We start from the raw sequence: 25,019 nt of genomic DNA on the forward strand, positions 1-25,019 counted from the left end.
GCCAGTTCCATTTTATTTTGTGGGTAAATTTGGCCATGAAATGATTTAAGCATCAGCAACACCCTAGAGAAATTACAGTATCTTTGGAAGGAATTAGATCACTATGTCTCAAACAGCTGTGAGTTAAAAGTGAAACAGATGCTTTTGTTTAAAAAGTAGGGATCTATTAACTGACAGAAAGAAATGGAAGAAAAGTAACAGTTATTGAGCCCCCGCCATTGCTCTTTTAACAATGAAAGAACAAGTGTAGGATCTGGCTCAATAAATACAACAAAACCATACAATCCAAAGCTGCCTTTTGCAATAAGAGCTAATTGGAAGCCTTGTTGGTTTTCATAAGTGGAAGAGTGTGTGTCTGAATCAAGCTCCCAATTTTCCATTAAGATCTTCAACTCTATTATGAGACAATATGTTACGCTGCCCTATAACCATATGGTGGACGTCACTATTTTGCTACTATGAAATTCTTGATAAATAATGGCCTAATTACAGATGTAATTAATTTCATACTGTGGGTGTGTTCTCAAAACATTGTAGGTAAATGTATTTTAAGAAAGTGAACTGTACTTTAAATCCACTAATAGAAATAGTTCTTTAAAGGAATTCCAGAGGATTCTCTTAAATAAAAGAATCTTTAGTAATGTATATGTCTGCAAACTAATTTTTCTTTTTCTCACTAATTTTTCTTTTTTTCAAATATGGACTTTTGTGTATTGAGTTTTTTAAAGTAAGATTCTTCTCTTTTAAGGATGGTTGTTTTAAAAAAATCAAAATATCCTTGTGTTTAGCAGAGTTTTTGATGATATCAATTATTCTTACAGTAAAGGTTAGAGTTTATTCGTTGAATGATGACTTGAAGCCAGCCAAAAGAGAAACTGTCTTAACTTTCATAGTAAGTATTTTATTTACTTAAATAATACTTTAATTCATTTTTTCAGTACAAGAATCTCATTTCATAACCCTGTCCTCACACTACACTAAATCATTCAGTGTTCCATAACTGGTTATTGAACATCTGCAATGAGTATAGTATCATAGATCTATACCTCTAATACACGTATGTGAAAGGCTCATACAAATTAAATTTCAACAACTTGAAGGATTTTGAGCTAAACCATTTAAGTACAATCTTGCTGTTTTCTTTTTTAAAGAACACCCACTGGCCAGGCTTGGTGGCTCATGCCTGTAATCCCAACACTTTGGGAGGCCGAGGCGGGCAGATCACAAGGTCAGGAGACCAAGACTAACCTGACCAACATAGTGAAACCTCATCTCTACTAAAATACAAAAAATTAGCTGGGTTTGGTGGTGTGCGCCTGTAGTCCCAGCTACTCAGGAGGCTGAGGCGGGGGAATTCCTTCCTTGAACCCAGGAGGCAGAGCTTGCAGTAAACCGAGATTGTGCCACTGCATTCCAGGCTGATGACAGTGTGAAACTCCGTCTCAAAAAACAAAAAACAAAAAAACCCATAAAACCACCCACCAATCACTAAGAATTGACTGAATACCCATTTAACTATAAGATGTACATAATGGATATATCTATTATGTATTTATTATGTGCAAAAGAATTATATTTAAAGGTACTTACTCTTAAGGAACTTAGAGTTTAATAACTAATATACTAACACAAAAAGTCTTGCTAGACCATGAGTTAAAGATTGGCAGTAATTCACCATTTATCAGACATGACATATGTAACAGATGCTGTGCATTGAACTGCCACGATCTCATCTAATTTATGTCACATACCTCAAACACTTTTGTGAGGAAATAAAATAGTACAACTAGTTATAACTGCTCAGTTATAACTGAGGTATACTACTAATGGTCCTTCAATATAGGGTGCAGCACTTTTCTGCTACTCAAAAAAAACAAAAACAAAAACTTATCAGAATGCAGGTGCAAAAGAGTAGATACTGGAGAACAAAACCTTACTAAAATATAAACCAAATAAATTATACAGTAGGACAAATACCATGAGCTCAGAGGGAAGACCAATGAGAGGTGAGAGTGGGGGTGATACACATCCTTCTCTGGAACGGAATAGATAAAGGGAATCCTGAGTTGGGTGTTAATGAAAGGAATTGACATAAATTATTTAAAAATAGTGAAGACCATCCATGTAAGAAACAGTGTGAGTTAAGCTATGGGGACAAGAAGAAATTTAAAAAATGAAGCTAGCAAATAAACTGATTGACTGATAGAATGTCTGAAAGTGAACTAAGGAGAGCAATGTCAGCTCAAATGCCCTTTTTCTATCAGGGAATGCTAGGGGTGTGGACGTATGCTCTTTATCCAACATCTTCATAGTTGAACTTAAGTGATGCAGAATCATGACATAACCTGCAGAAAAATGAATGTCAGTCATCCCTTGTGAGAGCTGCCCCAGGAAGAAAAGATTGAGGAATCTGATCCCAGAGCCTTAAGGAATTAGTATAGAGGAAGTATCCTGAAAATAGTACCCGAGAAAGATGGTCTTAGAATTGTGCACAATGGATAGTGTGATGAAGAAGAGTCATAAAAATTCTCAGCTACAAGTATAATTCTTGTTCAAAATAGGCTTCTGTAAGTTTTACAATTAATTAAGAAATAAAACTTCTAAAATCCAACTGTGAATTTCAATCATGGTAAATGGTGCTAAAATTTTTTGCTTTGGGTGTTTTTGTTTTTGTTTTTGTTTTTGTTTTGTTTTGTTTTGTTTTGACAGGGTCTTGCCCTGTCACCGAGGCTGGAGTGCAGTGGTATGATCATAGCTCACTGTAGCCTCAAACTCCTGGGCTCAAGCCATCCTCCCACCTCAGCTTCCTGAGTAGCTAGGACTACAGGCACCCATCACCACACCCTGCTAACTCTTTAAACGTTTTTTTGTAGGCTGATCACAGTGACTCATGCCTGTAATCCCAGCACTTTGGGAGGCTAAACTGGGAGGATTGCTTGAGCTCAGGAGATCGAGACCAGCCTGGGCAACATAGAGAGACCTCATCTCTACTAAAAATTAAAAGAAAAAAAAAAAACAGCTGGGCATGGTGGCGTGTGCCTGTGGTCCCAGCTACTTGGGAAGCTGAGGTGGGAGGATTGCTTGAGCCTGTGAATTCAAAGCTGCAGTGAGCTATGATCACACCACTGCACTCTACCCTCGACAACAGAGCAAGATCCCTGTCTCAAAAGTTTGTTGTACAGATAGGGGTCTCACTTATGTTGCCTGCTATGTTTATGTGTTGAGTTGAGGCTGAATTGGACCCCCATGTGTAGTCCAAAGAAAGTCAAAACCTCATTTCAATTATTTGCTAACCTGAACACAAAATGAAGCTTATGGGGAAGCTTTGTGAGAACTATCAAGTTTGTTTAACCATTTGAGAGTTTTACCAAGCTGAAAAATGCCCATACTATACATTTATAAAACATCTAGCTAAAAAATATAGTTTATAGAATATTTGTTTTTGAAAGCTTCAAATGAACATATATAAAAATTAGATTCTGGTATTTAAAAAGCCTGCCAAATTCACATTTAGTTTATCAAAAACATCAGTGTTTGTTTGTCTGTTGTTGTTTTTACGTGTTGTTACACTTCATCTTTTAGATGTAAGACAGAGAGTTGAATCTCTTCAAGATAGTGCGGAGAGATGGGGAAGGTTGGAAAAAGAAGGGAAGTGGCTGAAATGAACCATATTTCCCTTCTATAACATTTAATTGATCTTCATCCTTCATATTTAATTTGAAGACTTGGGTATTTGTCTTCAAATATTTGATTTACAAATATTTTTGTACATCAAAGATCATATAATCAGCTGAATTTTTTAAAATGTAGTTTCTGTCCTTTGAGGGTGTTTGTTTTTATTCACAGGATCCTGAAGGATCAGAAGTTGACATGGTAGAAGAAATTGATCATATTGGAATTATCTCTTTTCCGGACTTCAAGATTCCGTCTAATCCTAGGTATGTTAAAATACTTGTTAGTAAAATTTTCTCTAAAACCACTTATGGAACGTTTGGTGAAGAAGCAGATAACCAGTTAAAGGGGGCCACCTAGTGTTAGTTAACAAAAGGTGTCACATAGGTGGACATGCAAAATCTTTTGAAGTCTAGCGAGAATTTAAGCTCTGTTTCTGGCAAAAAAATTTCCAGTACTTCTCACTTATTCTTTTTACATATAGAAATAAAAATGGGAAGAGGAAAAAATAGTACCCAGGTTTTTTTTCTCATAAAAACCATCAACTCCTGCCCGTCAAAGTACCTAATAGATTGTCAGTTTAAAAGGCTGGTGTGGTCTTGTTCCTTGCTCTGGTTGCTATAAAATATGGTGGTCTGTAGGTTTTGCCTGGATAAACTACCAGGAGGCAAAGTCCAAGAGGGAAGGAGTTCTCAGCGCTATATCTATTATTTGCCCTCACATGAAAGGATTTAAGAAAAAGTTTAAACAGGATTCAATGTAATACACATTCGATGAACACATTCTTGGTATGGGCAAATCACAATAGGAGGGAGAGATACAAAATAAAGAATCCACAGTCCCTGCTTTCAAGAAACTTATAATAGCCCAGGTGCGGTGGCTCAAACCTGTAATCCCAGCACTTTGGGAGGCCTAAGGTCAGGAGTTTGAGACCAGCCTGGCCAACACGGTGAAACCCTGTCTCTACCAAAAATACAAAAAATTAGCCGGGCATGGTGGCAGGCGCCTGTAATCCCAGCTACTTGGGAGGCTGAGGCAGGAGAATCGCTTGAACCCCAGAGGTGGAGGTTGCAGTGAGCCAAGATCATACCACTGCACTCCATCTTGGGCAACAAGAGCAAAACTCCATCTAAGAAAGAAAAAAAGAAAAGAAAAAAGAAAAGAAAAGAAGAGAAAGGAAAGGAAAGGAAGAAATTTATAATAGAGCAGAATGAATAAGACAAGTGCACCTATACATGGCTGCACTATAATTTTAGAGCAAAATCTTTTTATGGTCATTTTTCCTCTACCCTCTAGAGAGGAGTTCACAGTTAATTCACTGTACTGAAATTTTTCTAAAAATTTAAATTGAATTTGAGGGGTTTAAATAACTTGGATAATTTAAAAATTGTGTACGTTCTTGAAAATACTACATGTTCCGTAGTGCAGAATTAAACCTATTATTATTACTGCTATCATTTCTCCAACTTCATCTTGTGCCACTTGACCCACGGAAAATTATGTGCCAGCCATGAAGGTCTGGCATGTCCAGTGCTTTCCTACCTCCGTGCCTTTGCACATGTCATCCCCTCTACTTGGAACGGGCTTCACCTGGCTCTTCATAAGCCTGACTTCCTTTCACTGTTATGACCCAGAGTAGAAGCTGCTTTTATAAAAAGCCTATTCCTGGATGCATGATCTAATGTAATCTCTTGCTTTGTTTTACTCCCTATCTCAGCATCTTGTTTATTTTCTTCATGACACTTATCTCAATGTCATCATCATTTCTTTACTTGTTTGCTGGCATTTTTATTCCCCACTAGCTTATAAACTCTTTAAGGCGGGCCTTGTCTGTATTGCACACCAGCAGTTCAACATAATAGGCCCTTGATAAATATTCATAAAATTGAAGATGATGATGGTAATAATCATTATTATAATACTATTAACATTTGTGGACTGCGTAGCCAATTTGCAAGGTAGGCTCTCTCTCTCTTTCTATATATATATACACACACACACATACACACACACATACACACACACACACACACACATATATACACACACACACTTTTTTTTGAAACAGAGTCTCACTCTGTCACCCAGGCTGGAGTGCAGTGGTGTGATCTTGGCTCACCATAGCCTTGATCTCCCGGACTCAAGCAATTCTTCCACCTCAGCCTCCTAAGTAGCTGGGACTACAAGCATGCACCACCACACCAGACTAATTTTTGTATTTTTTTGTAGAGATGGGGTTTCATCATGTTGCCTGGGCTGGTCTTGAACTCCTGGGCTCAAGCGATCCTCCTGCCTTGGCCTCCCAAAGTGTTGGGATTACAGGCATGAGCAACTGTGCCTGGCCTCATATATATTTTTAAATAAAGGTTATTAACTAAAGCCAGGTCATTTTCATCCTTAAAAAACCATGCTTTGTTTCCGACCATAAATTCATTTTTGTGAGGCATAAATTTTATCATCTGTATAAGCTTGTCTTGTATTATATGTTTCTAGAGACATTATTAAGGATTTTGTACTATATTTTGGATTTTAGTATTATGTTAGCATAATTAGGCTCCAAGATTAAATAAATTCTCAGAAATAATAAGCTCTTCAAATCAAAACTAATGACTGTATTGAGATAAAATGCCAGGAAAAATAACCCAATACATGAAAAACTAGTTACTAAACAATATCTATTATCTATTATCCTAAAAATGCTCAATTATTTATTGCTTAAAAATCAGTCACAAATAAAATATATTACTTAGGTTTTATATATCTTTGTGTATTCTTCTCTCTTTAAAACAGGAATTTATTAGATCTCCTCTGAGTGAATTAAAAACATTTGATGACATCTATAATTTTAAATATTTTGCTTCCACAGATATGGTATGTGGACGATCCAGGCTAAATATAAAGAGGACTTTTCAACAACTGGAACTGCATTTTTTGAAGTTAAAGAATATGGTAATTTCTGACAATTAAAAGTTTTTCTTTCTGTGTTTTTTGTTTTTTGGTTTTTGGTTTTTTTGAGACGGAGTCTCACTCTGTCGCCCAGGCTGGAGTCCAGTGGCACGATCTTGGCTCACTGCAACCTCCGCCTCCTGGGTTCAAGCAATTCTCTGCCTCAGCGTCCCGAGTAGCTGAGATTACAGGCACCAACCACCATATACAGCTAATTTTTGTATTTTTGGTAGAGACAGGATTTCACCATCTTGACCAGGCTGGTCTTGAACTCCTGACCTCGTGATCCACCCACCTTGGCCTCCCAAAGTGCTGGGATTACAGGCATGAGCCACTGCACCCAGCCAATTAAAAGTTTTTCTATAAAAAGTTAGTGTTTTGTAATAATTCTTTTTAATAATGTAGTTAATGCAAAATTAATCCCAGGTGAAGATGAGGCAGCCTGCTCGTATGGCTAGAAGTACTGGCCAGGGGTTGGAGGGAGGAGTGGTAGTTGAATGCCTAGGTTCTAGTTCCAGCATGTCTTTAACCCTGATCAAGCAGAACCACCTCTGTGGACTTGTGTTCCCCATCAGAGAGCTGGAAGAGATCTAGTCCCCTGAAGAGCTTGACTAGTAAATATCCTTTCTAGAATTGTGATTATTACTAGGAGAAACTTAAATAGTCATAGATGAGGTGACTGGAACCCAGTAAAACCAATAAATGATTTACTTGAGTCTTGAAACCAATTAGTGACAAAACAAAAACAATTAGGTTTCCTTACCCCTAGTCCAACCCTATTTTCTGGCTCCTAAATTCCTAATATATTAATTTGAATATTTAAGATATTCTTATTTTGAAATAAACTATATTAATAGACTAACAAGTAATGTAAATAGTTTAATCTTTCATTTCTTATAGTAGTTTACTAGCATTTCTGTGTGCTCTGCTATCAAATTTAACTTTCTCCTGCTTGAAGCCATTTTTTATTCCCCCAAGAGATTCATAATGACATGGAGAAGAATAAATACTGACACAAATTTTAACAATTAACAAGAAAAACAGTGACAAAACAAATGCGTTATGATGAAACTCAACCTTAAAGATTACAGCTCTCTGTAACATATAATCCTAACCCATCTCCCTTCTTCTAAGTGTTTTTGCTATTTTCTCTGTATATCGAGAATCCACCCACCTCTGACTATCTGTAGCCTCTCTTATCAGTTCATCAGCACCCTCCCTCCTGGACTACAGCAAAAGCCTCCTAACTGATGTCTCTGCTTCCAAGCTATCTTGCTTGGTATTAGCCAAAATAATCTTGAAATGTAAATCTCATTATGTTTTGTCACTATTGAAAAGTTTTTTTGTTTTCAAGGAACCTATACTCTAATGGAAGAAATAACCTATTGCCTATAACAAATGCTGTAATCAAAATATAGGCAAGGTGCTTCTGGATTGACCTCTGATTGGTGGAATGGGAAGGCTCTGCAGAGATTGTTGTTGATGATGATGATGACGATGATGATTATGATGATAAGGTGGATGTTGTGTTGATGTTACAGCTTGTCCAACTATACCAGAAAGTCTAGCTGTTTGCTGGGCTTTAAAGTCTGCTCTAATCAAAATGGTAATATTACCTGTTTGTTTTTATTTTCAGTCTTGCCACATTTTTCTGTCTCAGTAGAACCAGAAAGTAATTTCATTGGTTATAAGAACTTTAAGAATTTTGAAATTACTATAAAAGCAAGGTAAGAACATTTGGGGTTTTTTTGTTTGTTTGTTTTTGTTTTTATTTTTCAAATTAACTCAACTCTGGTTGATGATAGTTTCCCAAAGTGAGATCTGTGATTTATTATCAAAGTCTGCCATGATTTGGGGACTAATTGATAAAGGAGACATCATGCTGATAGTTTATTTGCTTATTCTGATTTTAGCTGATTCCAAGTTTAGCTTTGTTGGCTATTCACCAGCAAAAACAAAGAAAATAAAAGTGCTAAAGATCTAAGCTTGGTGACTAGGGTGACTTAGGATATTGGGACTGAGATATGAAGGATTCACTTCCTGTCATTTTTTAAATGACTTAATCAGCCAGCTAATGCTGCATAACTACTTCAAAACCCAGTGCCTTAAAACTACCACCATTTATGAGTCAGCTGGGAAGTTCTGCTGATCTGGGCTACGCTGGTGTCAGCTGGGCTTGCCCATGTACCTGCAGCCAGTTGGTAGGTCAGCTGGGGGCTGACTGGTCTAGGAAGGTCCTGTCCATATGTCTGGCAGTTGGATGGGGCTAAAAGTGTGTGTGCCTCTCATCATCCAGCAGGCTAGCCTGTAGCAGCAGCAATGCTCAAAGAGAGGGAATGAAGCATAAAAGTCCCCCTGAGCCTAGGCTTGGTGCTGGCACACCATCACTTCCACACATTCTTTTGTCCAAAGCAAGTTACAAGGTCAGCCCAGAGGAAATAGACTCCTCCCACACGTTGTGGACACAAGGAACTGTACAAAGGTTGTGGATACATGGGGAGGTAGAGAATTGGGGGTTAGTTTTGCAAGCAACCTATCACAAAAACTTAGGTCATTTTAAAATTACAATATAATGTAGTTATACCAATCTATATAATTATACGTGTAGGGTACTCTTCTAAGCACTCAGCATATATTAGCACATTTAATCTTTACAACAACTCTATGCATTGATATTGTTACTATTCCCATGTTACAAGTGAAAAAACTGAGGTACATCAATGTTCAATAATTTGCTCAAAATCACACAGCTAGTAAGTTGCACAGCCTTTCTGGTTCCAGAGTCCATGCCTCAAACATTACCCTATGCTAACTCTCTTATTAGCATTTATTTGGAAAATAGAGTGTTTATTACTTGGTCTAAACCAGCATAAAAGTCTCACTTGAGAGAAAATTATAGAAACTGACCTCCTATAATGGGGAGTATTTATTCAAACCATAAATAAGGAAAGTTAGCTCTTGCTTTAGTATTATTTGCTGGGTAGAAAGTTTACTTTATTCTTACTTTAATTCTAAACTAAAAAGGACAACATGTAGTTTGAATTTTTTATGAAGAATCGGTCTCATATAACAGTGAGATTGGACATGTACCTTTTAAAGACATAAAATAAAATAGAGAGTAGCTGGTATCAAAATTATCAAGGAAGTAATTTGGCCTATAGGAGAGGGCCCTGATTCTAAGTCTTGTGATCTCCCCTAGATCAATTTTTTTCATCTAGCACATAACGTTATTAATGTGGCTTTATGAGAATGAAATGTAATAGTGCATGAAGACACTTTATTTATTTATTTATTTATTATACTTTAAGTTCTAGGGTACATGTACATAATGTGCAGGTTTGTTACATAGGTATACATGAGCCATGTTGGTTTGCTGCACCCGTTAACTCATCATTTACATTAGGTGTTTCTCCTAATGGTATCCCTCCCCCTGCCCCCCATCCCACGACAGGCCCCGGGGTGTGATGTTTCCTACCCTGTGTCCAAGTGTTTTCATTGTTCAAGTCCCACTTGTGAGTGAGAACGTGCAGTGTTTGGTTTTCTGTCCTTGTGATAGTTTGCTCAGAGTGGTGGTTTCCAGCTGCACCCATGTGCCTGCAAAGGACATGAACTCATCCTTTTTTATGGCTGCATAGTATTCCATGGTGCATATGTGCCACATTTTCTTAATCCAGTCTATCATTGATGGACATTTGAGTTGGTTCCAAGTCTTTGCTATTGTGAATAGTGCCGCAGTAAACATACGTGTGCATGTGTCTTTATAGTAGCATGATTTATAATCCTTTGGGTATATACCCAGTAATGGGATGGCTGGGTCAAATAGTATTTCTAGTTCTAGATCCTTGAGGAATCGCCACACTGTCTTCCACAATGGTTGAACTAGTTTACAGTCCCACCAACAGTGTAAAAGCATTCTTATTTCTCCACATCCTCTCCAGCATCTGTTGTTTCCTGACTTTTTAATGATTGCCATTCTAACTGGTGTGAGATGATATCTCATTGTGGTTTTGATTTGCATTTCTCTGATGATCAGTGATGATGAGCATTTTTTCAGGTGTCTTTTGGCTGCATAAATGTCTTCTTTTGAGAAGTATCTGTTCATACCCTTTGCCCACTTTTTGATGGGGTTGTTTGTTTTTTTCTTGTAAATTTGTTTGAGTTCTTTGTAGGTTCTGGATATTAGCCCTTTGTCAGATGGGTAGATTGCAAAAATTTTCTCCCGTTCTGTAGGTTGCCTGTTCACTCCAATGGTAGTTTCTTTTACTGTGTAGAGCCCTTTAGTTTAATTAGATCCCATTTGTCTATTTTGACTTTTGTTGCCATTGCTTTTGGTGTTTTAGTCATGAAGTCCTTGCCCATGCCTGTGTCCTTAATGGTATTGCCTAGGTTTTCTTCTAGGGTTTTTTTGGTTTTAGGTCTAACATTTAAGTCTTTAATCCATCTTGAATTAATTTTTGTATAAGATGTAAGGAAGAGATCCAGTTTCAACTTTCTACATATGGCTAGCCAGTTTTCCCAGCACCATTTATTAAATAGGGAATCCTTTCCCCATTTCTTGTTTTTGTCAGGTTTGTCAAAGATCAGATGGTTGTAGATGTGTGGTGTTATTTCTGAGGCCTCTGTTCTGTTCCATTGGTCTATATTTCTGTTTTGGTACCAGTACCAAGCTGTTTTGGTTACTGTAGACTTGTAGTATAGTTTGAAGTCAGGTAGCATGATGCCTTCAGCTTTGTTCTTTTGGTTAGGATGAAAGACACTTTAAAGTACCTCAAGTGTTTTACGTAATTTCAAATTGTTACATTTTATCTGAATCCTGTTATTGTAACCATGTTAGTAAAACAGTTTTATGCTATTGTCTGACAGATATTTTTATAATAAAGTAGTCACTGAGGCTGATGTTTATATCACATTTGGAATAAGAGAAGACTTAAAAGATGATCAAAAAGAAATGATGCAAACAGCGATGCAAAACACAATGGTAAGATGTTAAGACACAGTCACTCACACCTACAGATGCATCCAGAGGTGAGAGATGGGAAGTTACTTCAAAACTATCTAGTCCAGTCCCCCATTTTAGATAGGTTGAAACTTAAAATCCTCCATGGGCTTCCCTTTGCCTTTAGGGTAAAGTTCATTTTTCTTGGCATCAGCCTCCCTTGCCAGCTGATCTCATGCCCTTTCCTCTCTCCCTCCCCTTTGTATTAATCACTCCAATTTCTCTAACTGACCAAAGTCTCTCTTGCCTCCAGGTCTTTACAATGTCATTTATTCTACTTGAAAATGCTCTTTCCCATTGTCCCCTCCTGCCCCTTCTTTTCCTGGCTAATTCCTTCTCATTCTTTAAGTTTCAACATTGACAACCTTTCTCTGGGAAGCCTCCCCTGACTCTTCTACACTAGGTTAGCTGCCCCTGTTGTATAGCCTCTTTTCTTAACGCATTCTTCACATTTCATTGCAGTGGTTCTCAACCAGGGATGATTTTTTATCCCCAAGGGGGCATTTGGCAATGTCCAGAGACATTTGTGGTTGCTACTGGTATTTACTAGGGAGAGGCCAGGGATGCTGCTAAATTCCTACCATGTGCAGAGTAGGCCCCTACAACAAAGAATTATCCTGTTCAAAATGTCAATAATGCTGAGGGGTTGAGAAACCCTTCTTTATTGGAATGACTTGTTTACTTATCCATCATTTTCAATATTAAACTATTTGTAAGTCTGAATCATTTCCCTTATATGCCCGGAGACAGCATAGTATCTTGCAAGGAAATATTCATGAAGTTATTTGTCCAAAGCTTAGGGCTAGTGATTGCTGGAACTAAGATTAGGGCGCAGGTTCCCTTTCCTTTATTCAGCGTTCTTTACATTATACCACAGATGATATGAGTTCATGTCATTTTTGCATATTCATATGGTTTGCATCATCAATCATTTATCCTCTACAATCTTATTAATTTAAGATGTAAATTAAATGCATTTTTAAAATGCAAAATTTCTATGCTAGACATTGGGATTTAAAGCTAAATAAGACAAAAATGTCTGCCCTCGAGTCACTCAATTGTGTAAGAAAAAATAAGGCAAACTTTATTTTACTGTTGTGTTAATAATTAAATAATAGAATATGACTTAACCCCACATCCCCTTACTCATTGTGTGTTTTAAAATTAGTATTTAAATTTGTAAGCAGTGAAGTACAAATTAAATATTATAAAACCCAACAAACTCTTAGTTAAGGGCAGAAGTACGCTGAGAGGCCTAGAAAGATGAATGATGATGCAGGAACTGGAAGAAGGAGTGTTTGTCAGCTATTACCAAAAAGACCTGTTGGACCATGTGATGTTCAAGACTCTTCTACTTCTATAATTCTATACAAATAATTAGAAAATAACATCCTGGGCTTAATTATGGACTCAGTTATCTACTTTACTATTGGCGCTAAATCATTCTTCTGACATCTGCCTTCAATTTAGAGGCTAGTAAAAGCAGATTTTATTAATTTTTCCTTATAAGTTCTTCTCTGAAATAATTCCTCCATTTTCTCCTTTTAAAAAGTTGATAAATGGAATTGCTCAAGTCACATTTGATTCTGAAACAGCAGTCAAAGAACTGTCATACTACAGTTTAGAAGATTTAAACAACAAGTACCTTTATATTGCTGTAACAGTCATAGAGTCTACAGGTAAGTGTGTGTGTATGTGTGTGTGTGTGTACTTTCTTTTGAAAAATATTTAGACAGAATATTAAAGGTATAAATAATTTCTAATTTCTATTATTATTTCACATTGTATTTTCTTTCATAGTTAAATATAATTAGAAGAAGTAGATTTTTATATAGTTATAAAAAGGCAGTAGAGCTCTGCTTCTTTATAGTCATTGGGCAAGCCTTTGGGTCCCGATTACCTCCACTTTTACTGCAAAAATGGGAAAACACTACCCGATTCATATCCAAAGTAGTTCTGCAGGTTCTCTGCCTTGACCATTTGGCACCCCAGTGTTCTCACCTGGTGAAAATCAAAACCAAAATAAGATTATGTATGTAAAACTATTTGATAAAGTACTATACAAATAAAGGTATTACTATTATCATTATTATAGTCTACACAATGATGGAGTCAAACTGAATGTTTCCTAAAGCCTAAAGTTTTCAACATTATTTTAATGTTTCTTCTTTTTTTTCCTCAATTTATTTTAAATACGTTCAGTTTAAGCAGTGTCTACAAGATATTTAAAGTATTGCCAAACACACAGGCTTGCAAACATTAATGATGTATGATGCCAGCACTGAAGTGGCTTACAAATTAGCATCAGGTGGCCGGGCGCGGTGGCTCAAGCCTGTAATCCCAGCACTTTGGGAGGCCGAGACGGGCGGATCACGAGGTCAGGAGATCGAGACCATCCTGGCTAACACGGTGAAACCCCGTCTCTACTAAAAATTACAAAAAACTAGCCGGGCGAGGTGGCGGGTGCCTGTAGTCCCAGCTACTCGGGAGGCTGAGGCAGGAGAATGGCGGGAACCCGGGAGGCGGAGCTTGCAGTGAGCTGAGATCCGGCCACTGCACTCCAGCCTGGGGGACAGAGCAAGACTCCGTCTCAAAAAAAAAAAAAAAAAAAAACAAATTAGCATCAGGTATAAGACAGGTGAAGAAAGAACTGTTGCAAGGAAGAATTCCATATGAGCTCTAAGCAAAATATTAATGCAATAGGATTCAGAGGAAGGCAAGCTTCTAGATGATTGTTGAGCAACCAAGAACAGTGTTATGAAGATGATGAGCCTTGAAAAATAATTAGGGTTTTGAGGCAGAGTTGGTAGACAGGGTGAAACAGAAACCCTCCATAGAGAGGGCAAATGAAGAAGGGTAGATGGTGAAGCTTAATCTTTAAGGACGGCAGATTATCCAGTTTGACTAAAATATAGAATATGTATAGAGAGTATTAGAGATGTAATATTGGAAAGGAGTTTGGGAATATTAAAGCTTCAAATGTTATTCTTAATAATTTAACTTAATCTTTACCTGGAGGGTAACATTATTGGGTTCTTGCCAGTAGAACTTCAAGTGTTCTTTTCTTTTCTTTCCTTTCCTTTCTTTTCCTTTCCTTTCCTTTCCTTTCCTTTTCTTTTATCTTTTCTTTTCTTTCCTTTTCTTTGAGATGGAGTCTTGCTCTGTCGCCAAGGCTGGAGTACAGTGGTGCAATCTTGGCTCAATGCAACCTCCGCCTCCTGGGTTCAAGCAATTCTCCTGCCTCAGCCTCCCGAGTAGCTGAGATTACAGGCAATGCCACCATGCCTAGCTTTTTTTTTTTTTTTTTTTTCTTTTTTTCCCCGTAGTTTTAGTAGGGATGGGGTTTCACCATGTTGGCCCAGCTGGTCTTGAACTCTCCTTCAGGTTTCTTTCTACACCAAGCTCCCTTTTTCTGATTTTCTCTATGTATCTATGCTCTATGAACACCACCCCCCTACCCCCCACACCCACCTCTGTAAGGCTCAGTCTCTGGCCTGACCCTTCCCTCTCTCCTCAATCCCTTGAATACAGTCAACTGAAACTCAGGCCACTGATGAAAAGTGGTGTCCCCCTTCCTAGCATCCTTCCTCAGTCCAGTCCTATAGCTCTACTTCTCCAAGAACTTCTCTATATATGAGCTTGTGCATAAGGCCCTGGAAACTCCTGAGATCTAAACTCTTCTCTGCAGTGCCCCTCTGAAACAAGACCTATATCCTACTTACTACTGATAAATGAATGAATGCAAGAACGGAGTGAGTGAGTGAATGAATACGTCTGTGGAAAAATATAGAGACAAAATGGATATCCATACAGATCATAATACTCCTAAAAACTGTCAACATGATGCTTGCCATTTCCTTAGGTGGATTTTCTGAAGAGGCAGAAATACCTGGCATCAAATATGTCCTCTCTCCCTACAAACTGAATTTGGTTGCTACTCCTCTTTTCCTGAAGCCTGGGATTCCATATTCCATCAAGGTAGATGGGGTGAGGGGATAGACCTTGCTACGTATAATCATTTTATTCCGTTAATGGAAAACATGTGGGTGGCAAACAGGGTAATAATGTTGCCGCGGTAAGTCACAGAGGGAGCTTATTCTGTGAAACCTGCCCCTCCTGGTGGACACAGACAGGGATGGGAAATTGCAGGTCAACTGCAGCCTCGGCAGTGACTTCAAAAGTTCGGGCAAGATAGCCTTGTGTTAGGCATCCCTAAATAAGCATTGCATTAAATTATATGTAAATAAAATCCCATAAGACTCTAGTTCAAAAAATATAAACATTTAAAAATATTTGGTGGCAAATTCTTAAAAAGCCTTAAGATGGAGATATTATTCCTTGAAAATAGAGTCCTTTCTCTATGTTTTTGCCTCCAGTGTGTCTCATTTGTTTCCCTCTGTCTCTGTGTTGTCTTTGTGCAGAACTCTGTTCAATCTCTTGTCTCTGTATTGCTCTCTGTTCTTTTCATTTTTGCTTCTTTCTGCCCCTGAATCTCTTTTTTTTCTGTCTTTTTTGCTTACCCCTCTGCTTTCATTTTGCTCTCCTTCATCTTCTTTTCCTCTTCTAAATGCTGATAGTATAGAATTGAAACATTCATGTGGTTTTTATATTTTTATCTATTATTATGTTTAATTATAAATAATATATTTTGTTTATTAAATGGAAATGTTTATTCCCTGCCCCTAATTTAGAAAGCTAGAGCAAAAATTTTTTTTGTTCTTTGGAAAATGTGTGATTTTTAAAGATCAACTAAAGTACAATCAAAATGTGTTATTTATTATTTACTGTGGGACGTGGGTAAAAGCCAGTGTCCCACAGTAAAAGCCCAACAGTAAAAGCCCACATTTACTGTGGGACATGGGTAAAAGCCAATAATAAATAAGAGTAAATATTATTTACCATGTCCCACAGTAAATAATAAAAAAAGGATTTACCAAGCCCAAAGCAAGGTTTGGACATGCTTGTAGGTTCTTACATATATCTACTATATATATAAAATAATATATAACAAAGTATAAAATGCATATACATTACTGTATAATATAATATATAATAAAATATATAAATATAACAATATTATATAGAACATTAGCTTAAAATATATTTTATATAAAAATAAAATAACAAACTATATCTGTGTGGAATTGTGTGTGTGTATATATATGTATGTGTATATATATATTTATATATATGGCAGTAAGAGGTAAATGTTAAAGGAAAAAAGGTGTATCTATTTTTGTTTCTCATGTTCGAGACTTATTCCCAGAAACAATTGCCTCATTTTCTCCTTTATCCAGTCCTAAACCAATCAAAGAAATACAGAAGTTAGACAGCAGAAGACCTTATCACATCTACTCCTTGACTGACTTAATAGAATGATATTTATGTTTTGAGTCTGCTTGATTTATGGGAGAATCTATTCAAGAATGATTTAACTAACTAAATAGAATTAAATCTTCCTATTAGCTGAGAATATACTTCTCTTTACTAAATTAAACAGAAGTAAACCAGGTGTGGTGTTGCATGCCTATATAGTTCCAGCTACTTGTGAGGCTGAGGTGGGAGGATGGCTTGAGGCCAATAGTTCAAGGTTGCAGTGCGCTATGATTGTGCCTGTGAATAGCCACTGCACTCCAACTTGGGCAATATAGTAAGTCTCTGTCTCAGAAGAAAAAATTTTTAAGAAAAAAATACATAAGTAATTTATACTTTGGTGGAGAGGAAGGAAATTTATTGCAGAACTGTTGTGCTTTAAAAGAAGTGATAAGCTGTTGAAACAGATTTGGATTGTTTTGACGAACAGGTGCAGGTTAAAGATGCGCTTGACCAGTTGGTAGGAGGGGTCCCAGTAACACTGAATGCACAAACAATTGATGTCAACCAAGAGACATCTGACTTGGAGCCAAGGAAAAGTGTAACACGTGTTGATGATGGAGTAGCTTCGTTTGTGGTTAATCTCCCATCTGGAGTGACGGTGCTGGAGTTTAATGTGAGCTGAATTCTCCTGTTGTGTTTTCTAGGACAATGTGTACTCTTGACCGTATGTTTTGGCTAGTGTGCAGAACAGATGTGGCAGATTTTACACTTGAGTCCAGTGAACAGTTCCATAATTTTGCATCCAAGAAAAATGAGTCCCAGAGACAATCTGCTAATCCATTGAATGGTCCTTGAGGAAGATAAATGTATCAATTTTTTTATTTGGATGTTAATTATTTTAGCTTACACCAATAAGACCATATCAGACTCTAGAAGCTTCAGAATAGGTATAGCAGTGCACATGAGTGTTAGGAATATCCTCTTTCCCCCCTCACCTTTAATCCCCTGAAGGGCCACAAAAGGGTCAAAAATATGGAAGCCTCCCTTTTTTCTAACTGCAGGAACCATTCTACTTTAGAGCTCACTTAATAGTCTTCTCTCCCAGCAAATATTATTTAAGTTCCCAATCTCAAATAAAATATGAGCAAGTTGGCCGGGTGTGGTGGCTCACACCTGTAATCCTAGCACTTTGGAAGGCCAAGGCAGGTGGATCATAAGGTCAGGAGATCGAGAGCATCCTGGCTATCATGGTGAAACCCCATCTGTACTAAAAATACTAAAAATTAGCCAGGTGTGGTGGCGGGCGCCTGTAGTTCCAGCTACTTGGGAGGCTGAGGCAGGAGAATGCCGTGAACCCGGGAGGTGGAGCTTGCAATGAGCCAAGATTGCGCCACTGCACTCCAGCCTGGGCGACAGAGTGAGACTACATCTCAAAAAAAAAAAAAAAATGAGCAAGTTAATAACATAGGCCAATGACTGCAGCACGTATATACTCACTGTCATCTACTGAGCACTTACTAAGTGCTAGGCATCATGCTAACAGCTTTATGAAGAATACGTGAAACACCATTTAATTAACAAGATGAATTAGAATATTATCTTTGCCATTGTGTGACTCAGGATATGGAGACTTCTAACCTCTCTTTTGATTAAATAATTTTATCCAGAGTTAATCAGTGGTGATACTGGTAGGCAAACCAGTGTGTACCTGACTCCAGAGCATGAGCTAATAACACTTCTGCCGTCTCAGGGTAGATCTCGCTGCCATGATATCATTTCTTCTCCACCTCATATTTATAAGCACCCATCTGTGCCTCTACTTCACGATGAAACTGGGCCAGATAGTCTCTGAGATGTTCATTCATAGCTCCTGTCCCCAGGTCCTCAAGAGTTAGTGCTACCTCCCCACTACTTCCCTTCTCCTACCCACATTCCTAAATGCTTAGGCATCTCTCTGTAATCATCTCATGGGACAAGAAGTCCCCAACTTACCATGACATTTCAGGAAGACCACCAATATTTATTCCTGGAGCATCTTTCTCTCTTCATTTCAGACTTTTCTGCCATAGTCCATAATCCCCTCATTCTTGTCTGTAGTCTTTGTAAAGTTGCTTGATACCACAGCTGTATAAACACTGGAGTAATGGAGCGGTTTTTTTTCCCCTTTAGCATTTGGTATTGTGAAATTTAGAAATTTAAAAAGCAAAGAAAATAATTTGAAAGGTATGTTTTACAGAAAGCATTACATCACAGTATACATGTTTTTTTGAAATTTCCCTTTTCAGGTCAAAACTGATGCTCCACATCTTCCAGACGAAAATCAGGCCAGGGAAGGTTACCGAGCAATAGCATACTCATCTCTCAGCCAAAGTTACCTTTATATCGATTGGACTGATAACCATAAGGCTTTGCTAGTGGGAGAATATTTGAATATTATTGTTACCCCCAAAAGCCCATATATTGACAAAATAACTCACTATAATTACTTGGTAAGTACATAATGATGGATTTACATCTTATTCCCCCACCTGGAACATTTTCCTTTGCCTCTAGAGAAGCATTAGAATTATCCTTTATACTTGTATTCACAAAGCACTTTCAAGAACATCATCTAACTTGAATATATTCGTTTCTCAAAAAACCTTTGAAATAGGGCATGATTTTCATGACCATTTCACAGATGAGGAAACTGAGGGACAGAGAAGTTAAAAGACTTATGATGGTCACTCAGCTGGGAAGAGGAAGATTTTGATTTGAGCTGAGGACTCTGACTCCTGTTCAAATAACTCTTTTTACCAAAGAGAGCCTAGTTATTCCAAAGCGAGAACCTGATTAAATCATGTTGCCTCTGCTCTCTTTCATGGCCAAAGATTATATGCCTAGACCCAGTTCGGATTAGTGCATTTTACTGTCAAAAAACGGGGAAGCGAAATCCTCTCCTGAGAGTTGAATGCTATCTTGCCTGTTCCATTTCTATAGTTCAGCAATATCCCTATTGCATCATTTATATGAAACAGAGATGGATCGATGAAGCCTGTTGGTGAAACCGAGAAAAAAAGCTTACAAAAAATATTAAGAGCTTCCTGACAATCACCAAAGAAATGGAATGAATTATTTCGATGGCCAGGCCAAATGCATGCTTTTGGCTTTTCAACATTTTTGAGAAAGAAATTGAAAAAAACAGTAATGAGGACCATAGAAAAATATTGACTGATGAAGGGAAACTGTTTATGGACTACATGCCAAACCCATGTGTGCAGTCCTGGTCTCTAAGGACAATTTAAGAAATCTCTGAGGGCATTTTGGCTTCACGTGACTTTTGTTTTTTTTTTTAAATCTTAAACCTTCAATTTAGAATCTAAACCCTGGCTTTAAAACTTAATACCCAAATAAAATGCACTCCACTTATTCATCTATTTTTTTAATCAGTGAAACAAAAGGGGTTTTAGTGACAGTGTGATGACTTTAAACAGTTTTTGGGTTCAAATTTTAGCTCTCTAATTTGCTAGTTGTGTGATTTTGAATTAAAATCAGTAAGACTTTTAGTTAGTTCCTGAGTCTCAGTTTCTTCAATGAGAATAATATTCCTATCATATTGGTATATTGTGAGAATGAAAGGAGTTAAATAAATGTTAAAGTTCCTGGCACATAGTAGGCCCATACATGTTAACTCTTCCCTTCCTTCCTTTCTTCCTTCCTTCCTTTCTTTCTTTCCTTTCTTCTTTCTTTCTTTCTTTCTTTCTTTCTTTCTTTCTTTCTTTCTTTCTTTCTTTCTTTCTTTCTTTCTCTTTCTTTCTTTCTTTCTTTCCCAGCTCCAGGCTGCATCCTAAAGCATAGGTTTTGCTTTTGTTGGTTTATTTGTTACTTATTTTTGCTGCTGCTGTTTATTTTTAGATTTTATCCAAGGGCAAAATTATCCACTTTGGCACAAGGGAGAAACTTTCAGATGCATCTTATCAAAGTATAAACATTCCAGTAACGCAGAACATGGTTCCTTCATCCCGACTCCTGGTCTATTACATCGTCACAGGAGAGCAGACAGCAGAATTAGTGTCTGATTCAGTCTGGTTAAATATTGAAGAAAAATGTGACAACCAGCTCCAGGTAAGCCACAAATTACAAGTCGCAATTGAATTTTCTTTTTAATGAAGGAGGCTGCCAAAGTCTGAGCTGCTTCTGAAAAGTCTTGTCTCGTACAAATGATCTTTCCTTTTCTTTTTCAAATGAACTTTTAGGTTCATCTGTCTCCTGATGCAGATACATATTCTCCAGGCCAAACTGTGTCTCTTAATATGGTAACTGGGATGGATTCCTGGGTGGCATTAACAGCAGTGGACAGCGCTGTGTATGGAGTCCAAAGAAGAGCCAAAAAGCCCTTGGAAAGAGTTAAGTAATGCATGTCTCACTGCAGTGTTGCATGAAGTGTGGCCACCAGGCTAGGATATGGGGGCATGACTAAGGGAAGGCTAGGCCTGCTTTTCTATAATCTACTCAACATACTCGTTTTTAGGAAGGTAAACCATCCTCATGTTAGCTCCCAAAGCACAGGTCAATCCTCTTTTGTTTTTCAAATGTAAATGTAAGCACTTTAAGAATATATGATCATGGTAGCCATTACATTCATGGAGGAAAAATTACTATCAGAATACTTTGGAGGTTTAGGGTAGGGTGTTGATGGCAGTTACAGTAGCTTGTAGCAGCACAGGAAAGACCTGTATAGGTAACATTTGGATTTTTTTTTAACTCTCATTGAAATCCATGGCACAGAAGAATTTCAAAATAATTCAATTCTCATAAGTTCCTATTTATCTTACTATGTACAGTTGTTATTTTCTAGGCTTGAATTTCTTTGTACAAGGAGGGAAGGACTGAGAAACTGTAAAATTAAAAAATATTCGTAGAGAAAAGAACATTTGGGGTCAAAATTAAAATGAATAAGCCTGCGCAAACAAGTCTTCACCCATTTAGAACGTAGGGACATCCCCATCAAAATGCACAAAGTTGTGCTTTTAAAGCAACTTAAAATTAATTTCTTTGTTAATTCAGTCCTTCATGCATTCATACCTATTTATTTATTTATTTGGAACATTATATTGATTGCAGCATTCATTCTATGTACAAAACACTATACATCAGTTTCTAATAAAGTCCTCATCAAAGCTATTTGTTTAAGACTTAGTTCTTGATTTAACTTTGAATAGTTATGTATTTATAAATACAAAAGGACAAACTTAGAAACAAAGTTGGGAAATTTTATCTTTGATCATTTGAAAAATATCATCTGTGTATTTCACTGGTTTGTGATAACCATGTAACAATTAGTACCTTTTAGTTCTTTAGAGGAATGATTTATACATCTCAATGGGCTCAATATTCTGCCTTTCTGGACAGGTATTTCAATTCTTAGAGAAGAGTGATCTGGGCTGTGGGGCAGGTGGTGGCCTCAACAATGCCAATGTGTTCCACCTAGCTGGACTTACCTTCCTCACTAATGCAAATGCAGATGACTCCCAAGAAAATGGTAAAATGCTCAGCATGTTTGTTACTGAAAATCCCATTGATCATTTGCCTCCCAGATCTCATTTTTATCCCTCTTCCCAAATATTCTGTACCCTGATCTTAGAATGCCAAGACTACATAACTCACCTGTATAAAATGTTTCACTGGCCTTCAAGATAAAGTATGAATTCTCTAGTGTAGTACTCAAAACCTTCCATGATCTTCTCCCTGGTTCTCTCCAACTAGCTCTTACTCTGCTGTGCCTTACGTTATGTTTAAGCTCTACAGAACCAAGTGGAGTTCTCGAGTGGCATTATGCTATTTTGCACCTTTGTGCCTTTATTTATTGGGATTGGTTTCCCCTTCATTAGCCTGGAGAAGCAACATAAGAATCATCGCCTCTACGAAACCTCTTCCCCACATAGAATTTATAATTCCCTCCTCCTTTAATAGGGAGGCTATTGCAGGGACTAGATCTATTTACAAGTAATAGAACAGCATTGTGTCATTGCACATTCTTACTTGTAGTTGTAAGTCCTGTCTCACCTACTGCATCGGGAGCTCTTTAAGGATAGTAACCACATCTTAATCATCTTCTTTCTATGGTTTTAAAATTGTTCATAATTATACTTGATACTATGGTATTCATAGTTATATTTGCAATAATATAGCACAAAGAGCAAATAATAAAAATAGCATACCCAACAAAAGCATCACTCACTCTAAATGCTTAGGTATTTCTCTGGAATCAGTGGATTAGAAAGGCTGCAGGATTCAAAACCAAATTCAGACAAAATAAGTCAAACGATATGACACTAGATCATGAACTCCACTAAGATAAAACAAGTCATATTAAGAAGTATGGTGCACAGTTCCTAATCCAAAGTAGCCCCTCAATATTTGTTAATGAACAACTTGTGAATGTTCTAAATACTTAAATAGTTTCATGGCATTTTTTTTTGAGATTTTATCTCCTTTTTAATCCTTCTTCTTTATCTTTTTTTTAAAAAACCAGATGAACCTTGTAAAGAAATTATCAGGCCAAGAAGAATGCTGCAAAAGAAGATAGAAGAAATAGGTACCCTAAGATTCATGTGATTGTAAAAAGGTTATGGTCATATCATTCAAAAACTTGACAAATTTAAATGTTATATAAATTCCCCTAATTGAAATAGAATGGATGAAAAGAAAAATATGTATGGAGGTTAGCTTATCTCTCTCAGAAAGATTAATCCAAATAAAGTCTAGTAGTTCATTTGTCATAGCCTTAATCTAAGAAAATAGGTCTTTATTACTTCTAGCTCTAAAATCCAAAATATTAGCTTTTATTTGTCATAAATATTTTCTCTCTGATAACTTCATCTAGCAATTAAAATCATATCCTTCCATTTTATTCTGACAAAATCCATGATTTGACGATTTTGGGGACATACCTAGCAGTCTATTACTTCTATTTCATATAGTTAACTGTTAGTAGCATTATTCTTTGGAAAATACATCTTGTGAGAATTATTTTAAAATAATTATTTAAATGGTTATGATAATTGGCCATGTAACTGTAGAAAGAATATCAAACTGGGAGTCAGCAAATTGAGTTCAACTAATATGCCTATGGTAGTATAATAGTTTCTTCCATTTGTATGTGAGTTATTTTAATTCTAACCTTTATTCTACGTTCTAATGATATGAAAAGAGAGACACTGACTAATCTGAGCACTTAACAATGAAGAGTAATGCTACTGGGTGAAGTCCACAAACCATGTTATATAAGAAGTTTTTTAAAAATAGGATATATAGCTTGAAGAAGGAAATATTTGCATAGTGATGATAGCCATCTTCAAATATTTAAAGCTTTCTTGGATATTTAATTTATTTTCTTAAAAAATATTTTATATTCTTTGTCTACGTTATATTTTTCTGCTTATTTTCAGCAGAACTCAAAGTTCCAGTTTCAAGAGTTTGTATTTAGCTTAATTGCAGGAAACCCTTTAACCATTTAGTGTGAGCTGGAATGGACCATTTGGTAAGGTCACATTCTCCCCATTCTTAGAATAGTTCCAAGGGGAGTCTGGACAGTCAACTAGCCATAACTATTGTGGGTAGGGGTGTCATATAGCAATAGAAACCAGGTATCCCTTGAGATTCCTTCTAAGCCTGAGATGTTATGACTCTGCATGATCAAGAACACTTGCATTATTACCATTTCAGCTGCTAAATATAAACATTTAGTAGTGAAGAAATGTTGTTACGATGGAGCCCGTATTAATCATGATGAAACCTGTGAGCAGCGAGCTGCACGGATTAGCGTAGGGCCGAGATGCGTCAAAGCTTTCACTGAATGTTGTGTCGTCGCAAGCCAGCTCCGTGCTAATAACTCTCATAAAGACTTGCAATTGGGAAGGCTACGTAAGTATGATGTTTTCTATCAGAATTCTGCTCAACACGGGGAATTTTGTGTAATTTTATGCTGCTAAGAAAGGCAGTTTTCATGATCTATTTAGAATTGAAAGTAGAAAAGATAACTTGTAAATGTCCATAAGAAAAAAAAAATTCCATCATTTTTGGGCATCAGAAGAGGTATAGTACAGAG

At 37.0% G+C, this 25,019-nt stretch overlaps 1 protein-coding gene across 2 annotated transcripts in view; it reads left to right on the forward strand.

The window, feature by feature from the left end:
- Positions 1–25,019, forward strand: part of C5 (complement C5) — a 99,201-nt gene that overhangs the window by 11,784 nt on the left and 62,398 nt on the right. For both annotated transcript variants that reach the window (XM_025358789.1, XM_025358790.1), the window contains exons 4-17: positions 822–892; positions 3,847–3,938; positions 6,539–6,621; positions 8,255–8,345; positions 11,482–11,596; positions 13,167–13,293; positions 15,477–15,592; positions 17,418–17,603; positions 19,216–19,419; positions 20,825–21,034; positions 21,166–21,315; positions 22,322–22,451; positions 23,445–23,507; positions 24,638–24,835. In XM_025358789.1, coding sequence (XP_025214574.1) covers positions 822–892; positions 3,847–3,938; positions 6,539–6,621; positions 8,255–8,345; positions 11,482–11,596; positions 13,167–13,293; positions 15,477–15,592; positions 17,418–17,603; positions 19,216–19,419; positions 20,825–21,034; positions 21,166–21,315; positions 22,322–22,451; positions 23,445–23,507; positions 24,638–24,835 — 1,836 coding nt within the window. The remainder of the gene's footprint in view (positions 1–821; positions 893–3,846; positions 3,939–6,538; positions 6,622–8,254; positions 8,346–11,481; positions 11,597–13,166; positions 13,294–15,476; positions 15,593–17,417; positions 17,604–19,215; positions 19,420–20,824; positions 21,035–21,165; positions 21,316–22,321; positions 22,452–23,444; positions 23,508–24,637; positions 24,836–25,019) is intronic.

This window comes from Theropithecus gelada, chromosome 15 (genome assembly GCF_003255815.1).
Source record: "Theropithecus gelada isolate Dixy chromosome 15, Tgel_1.0, whole genome shotgun sequence".
NCBI classification, from domain to species: Eukaryota; Metazoa; Chordata; class Mammalia; order Primates; family Cercopithecidae; genus Theropithecus; species Theropithecus gelada.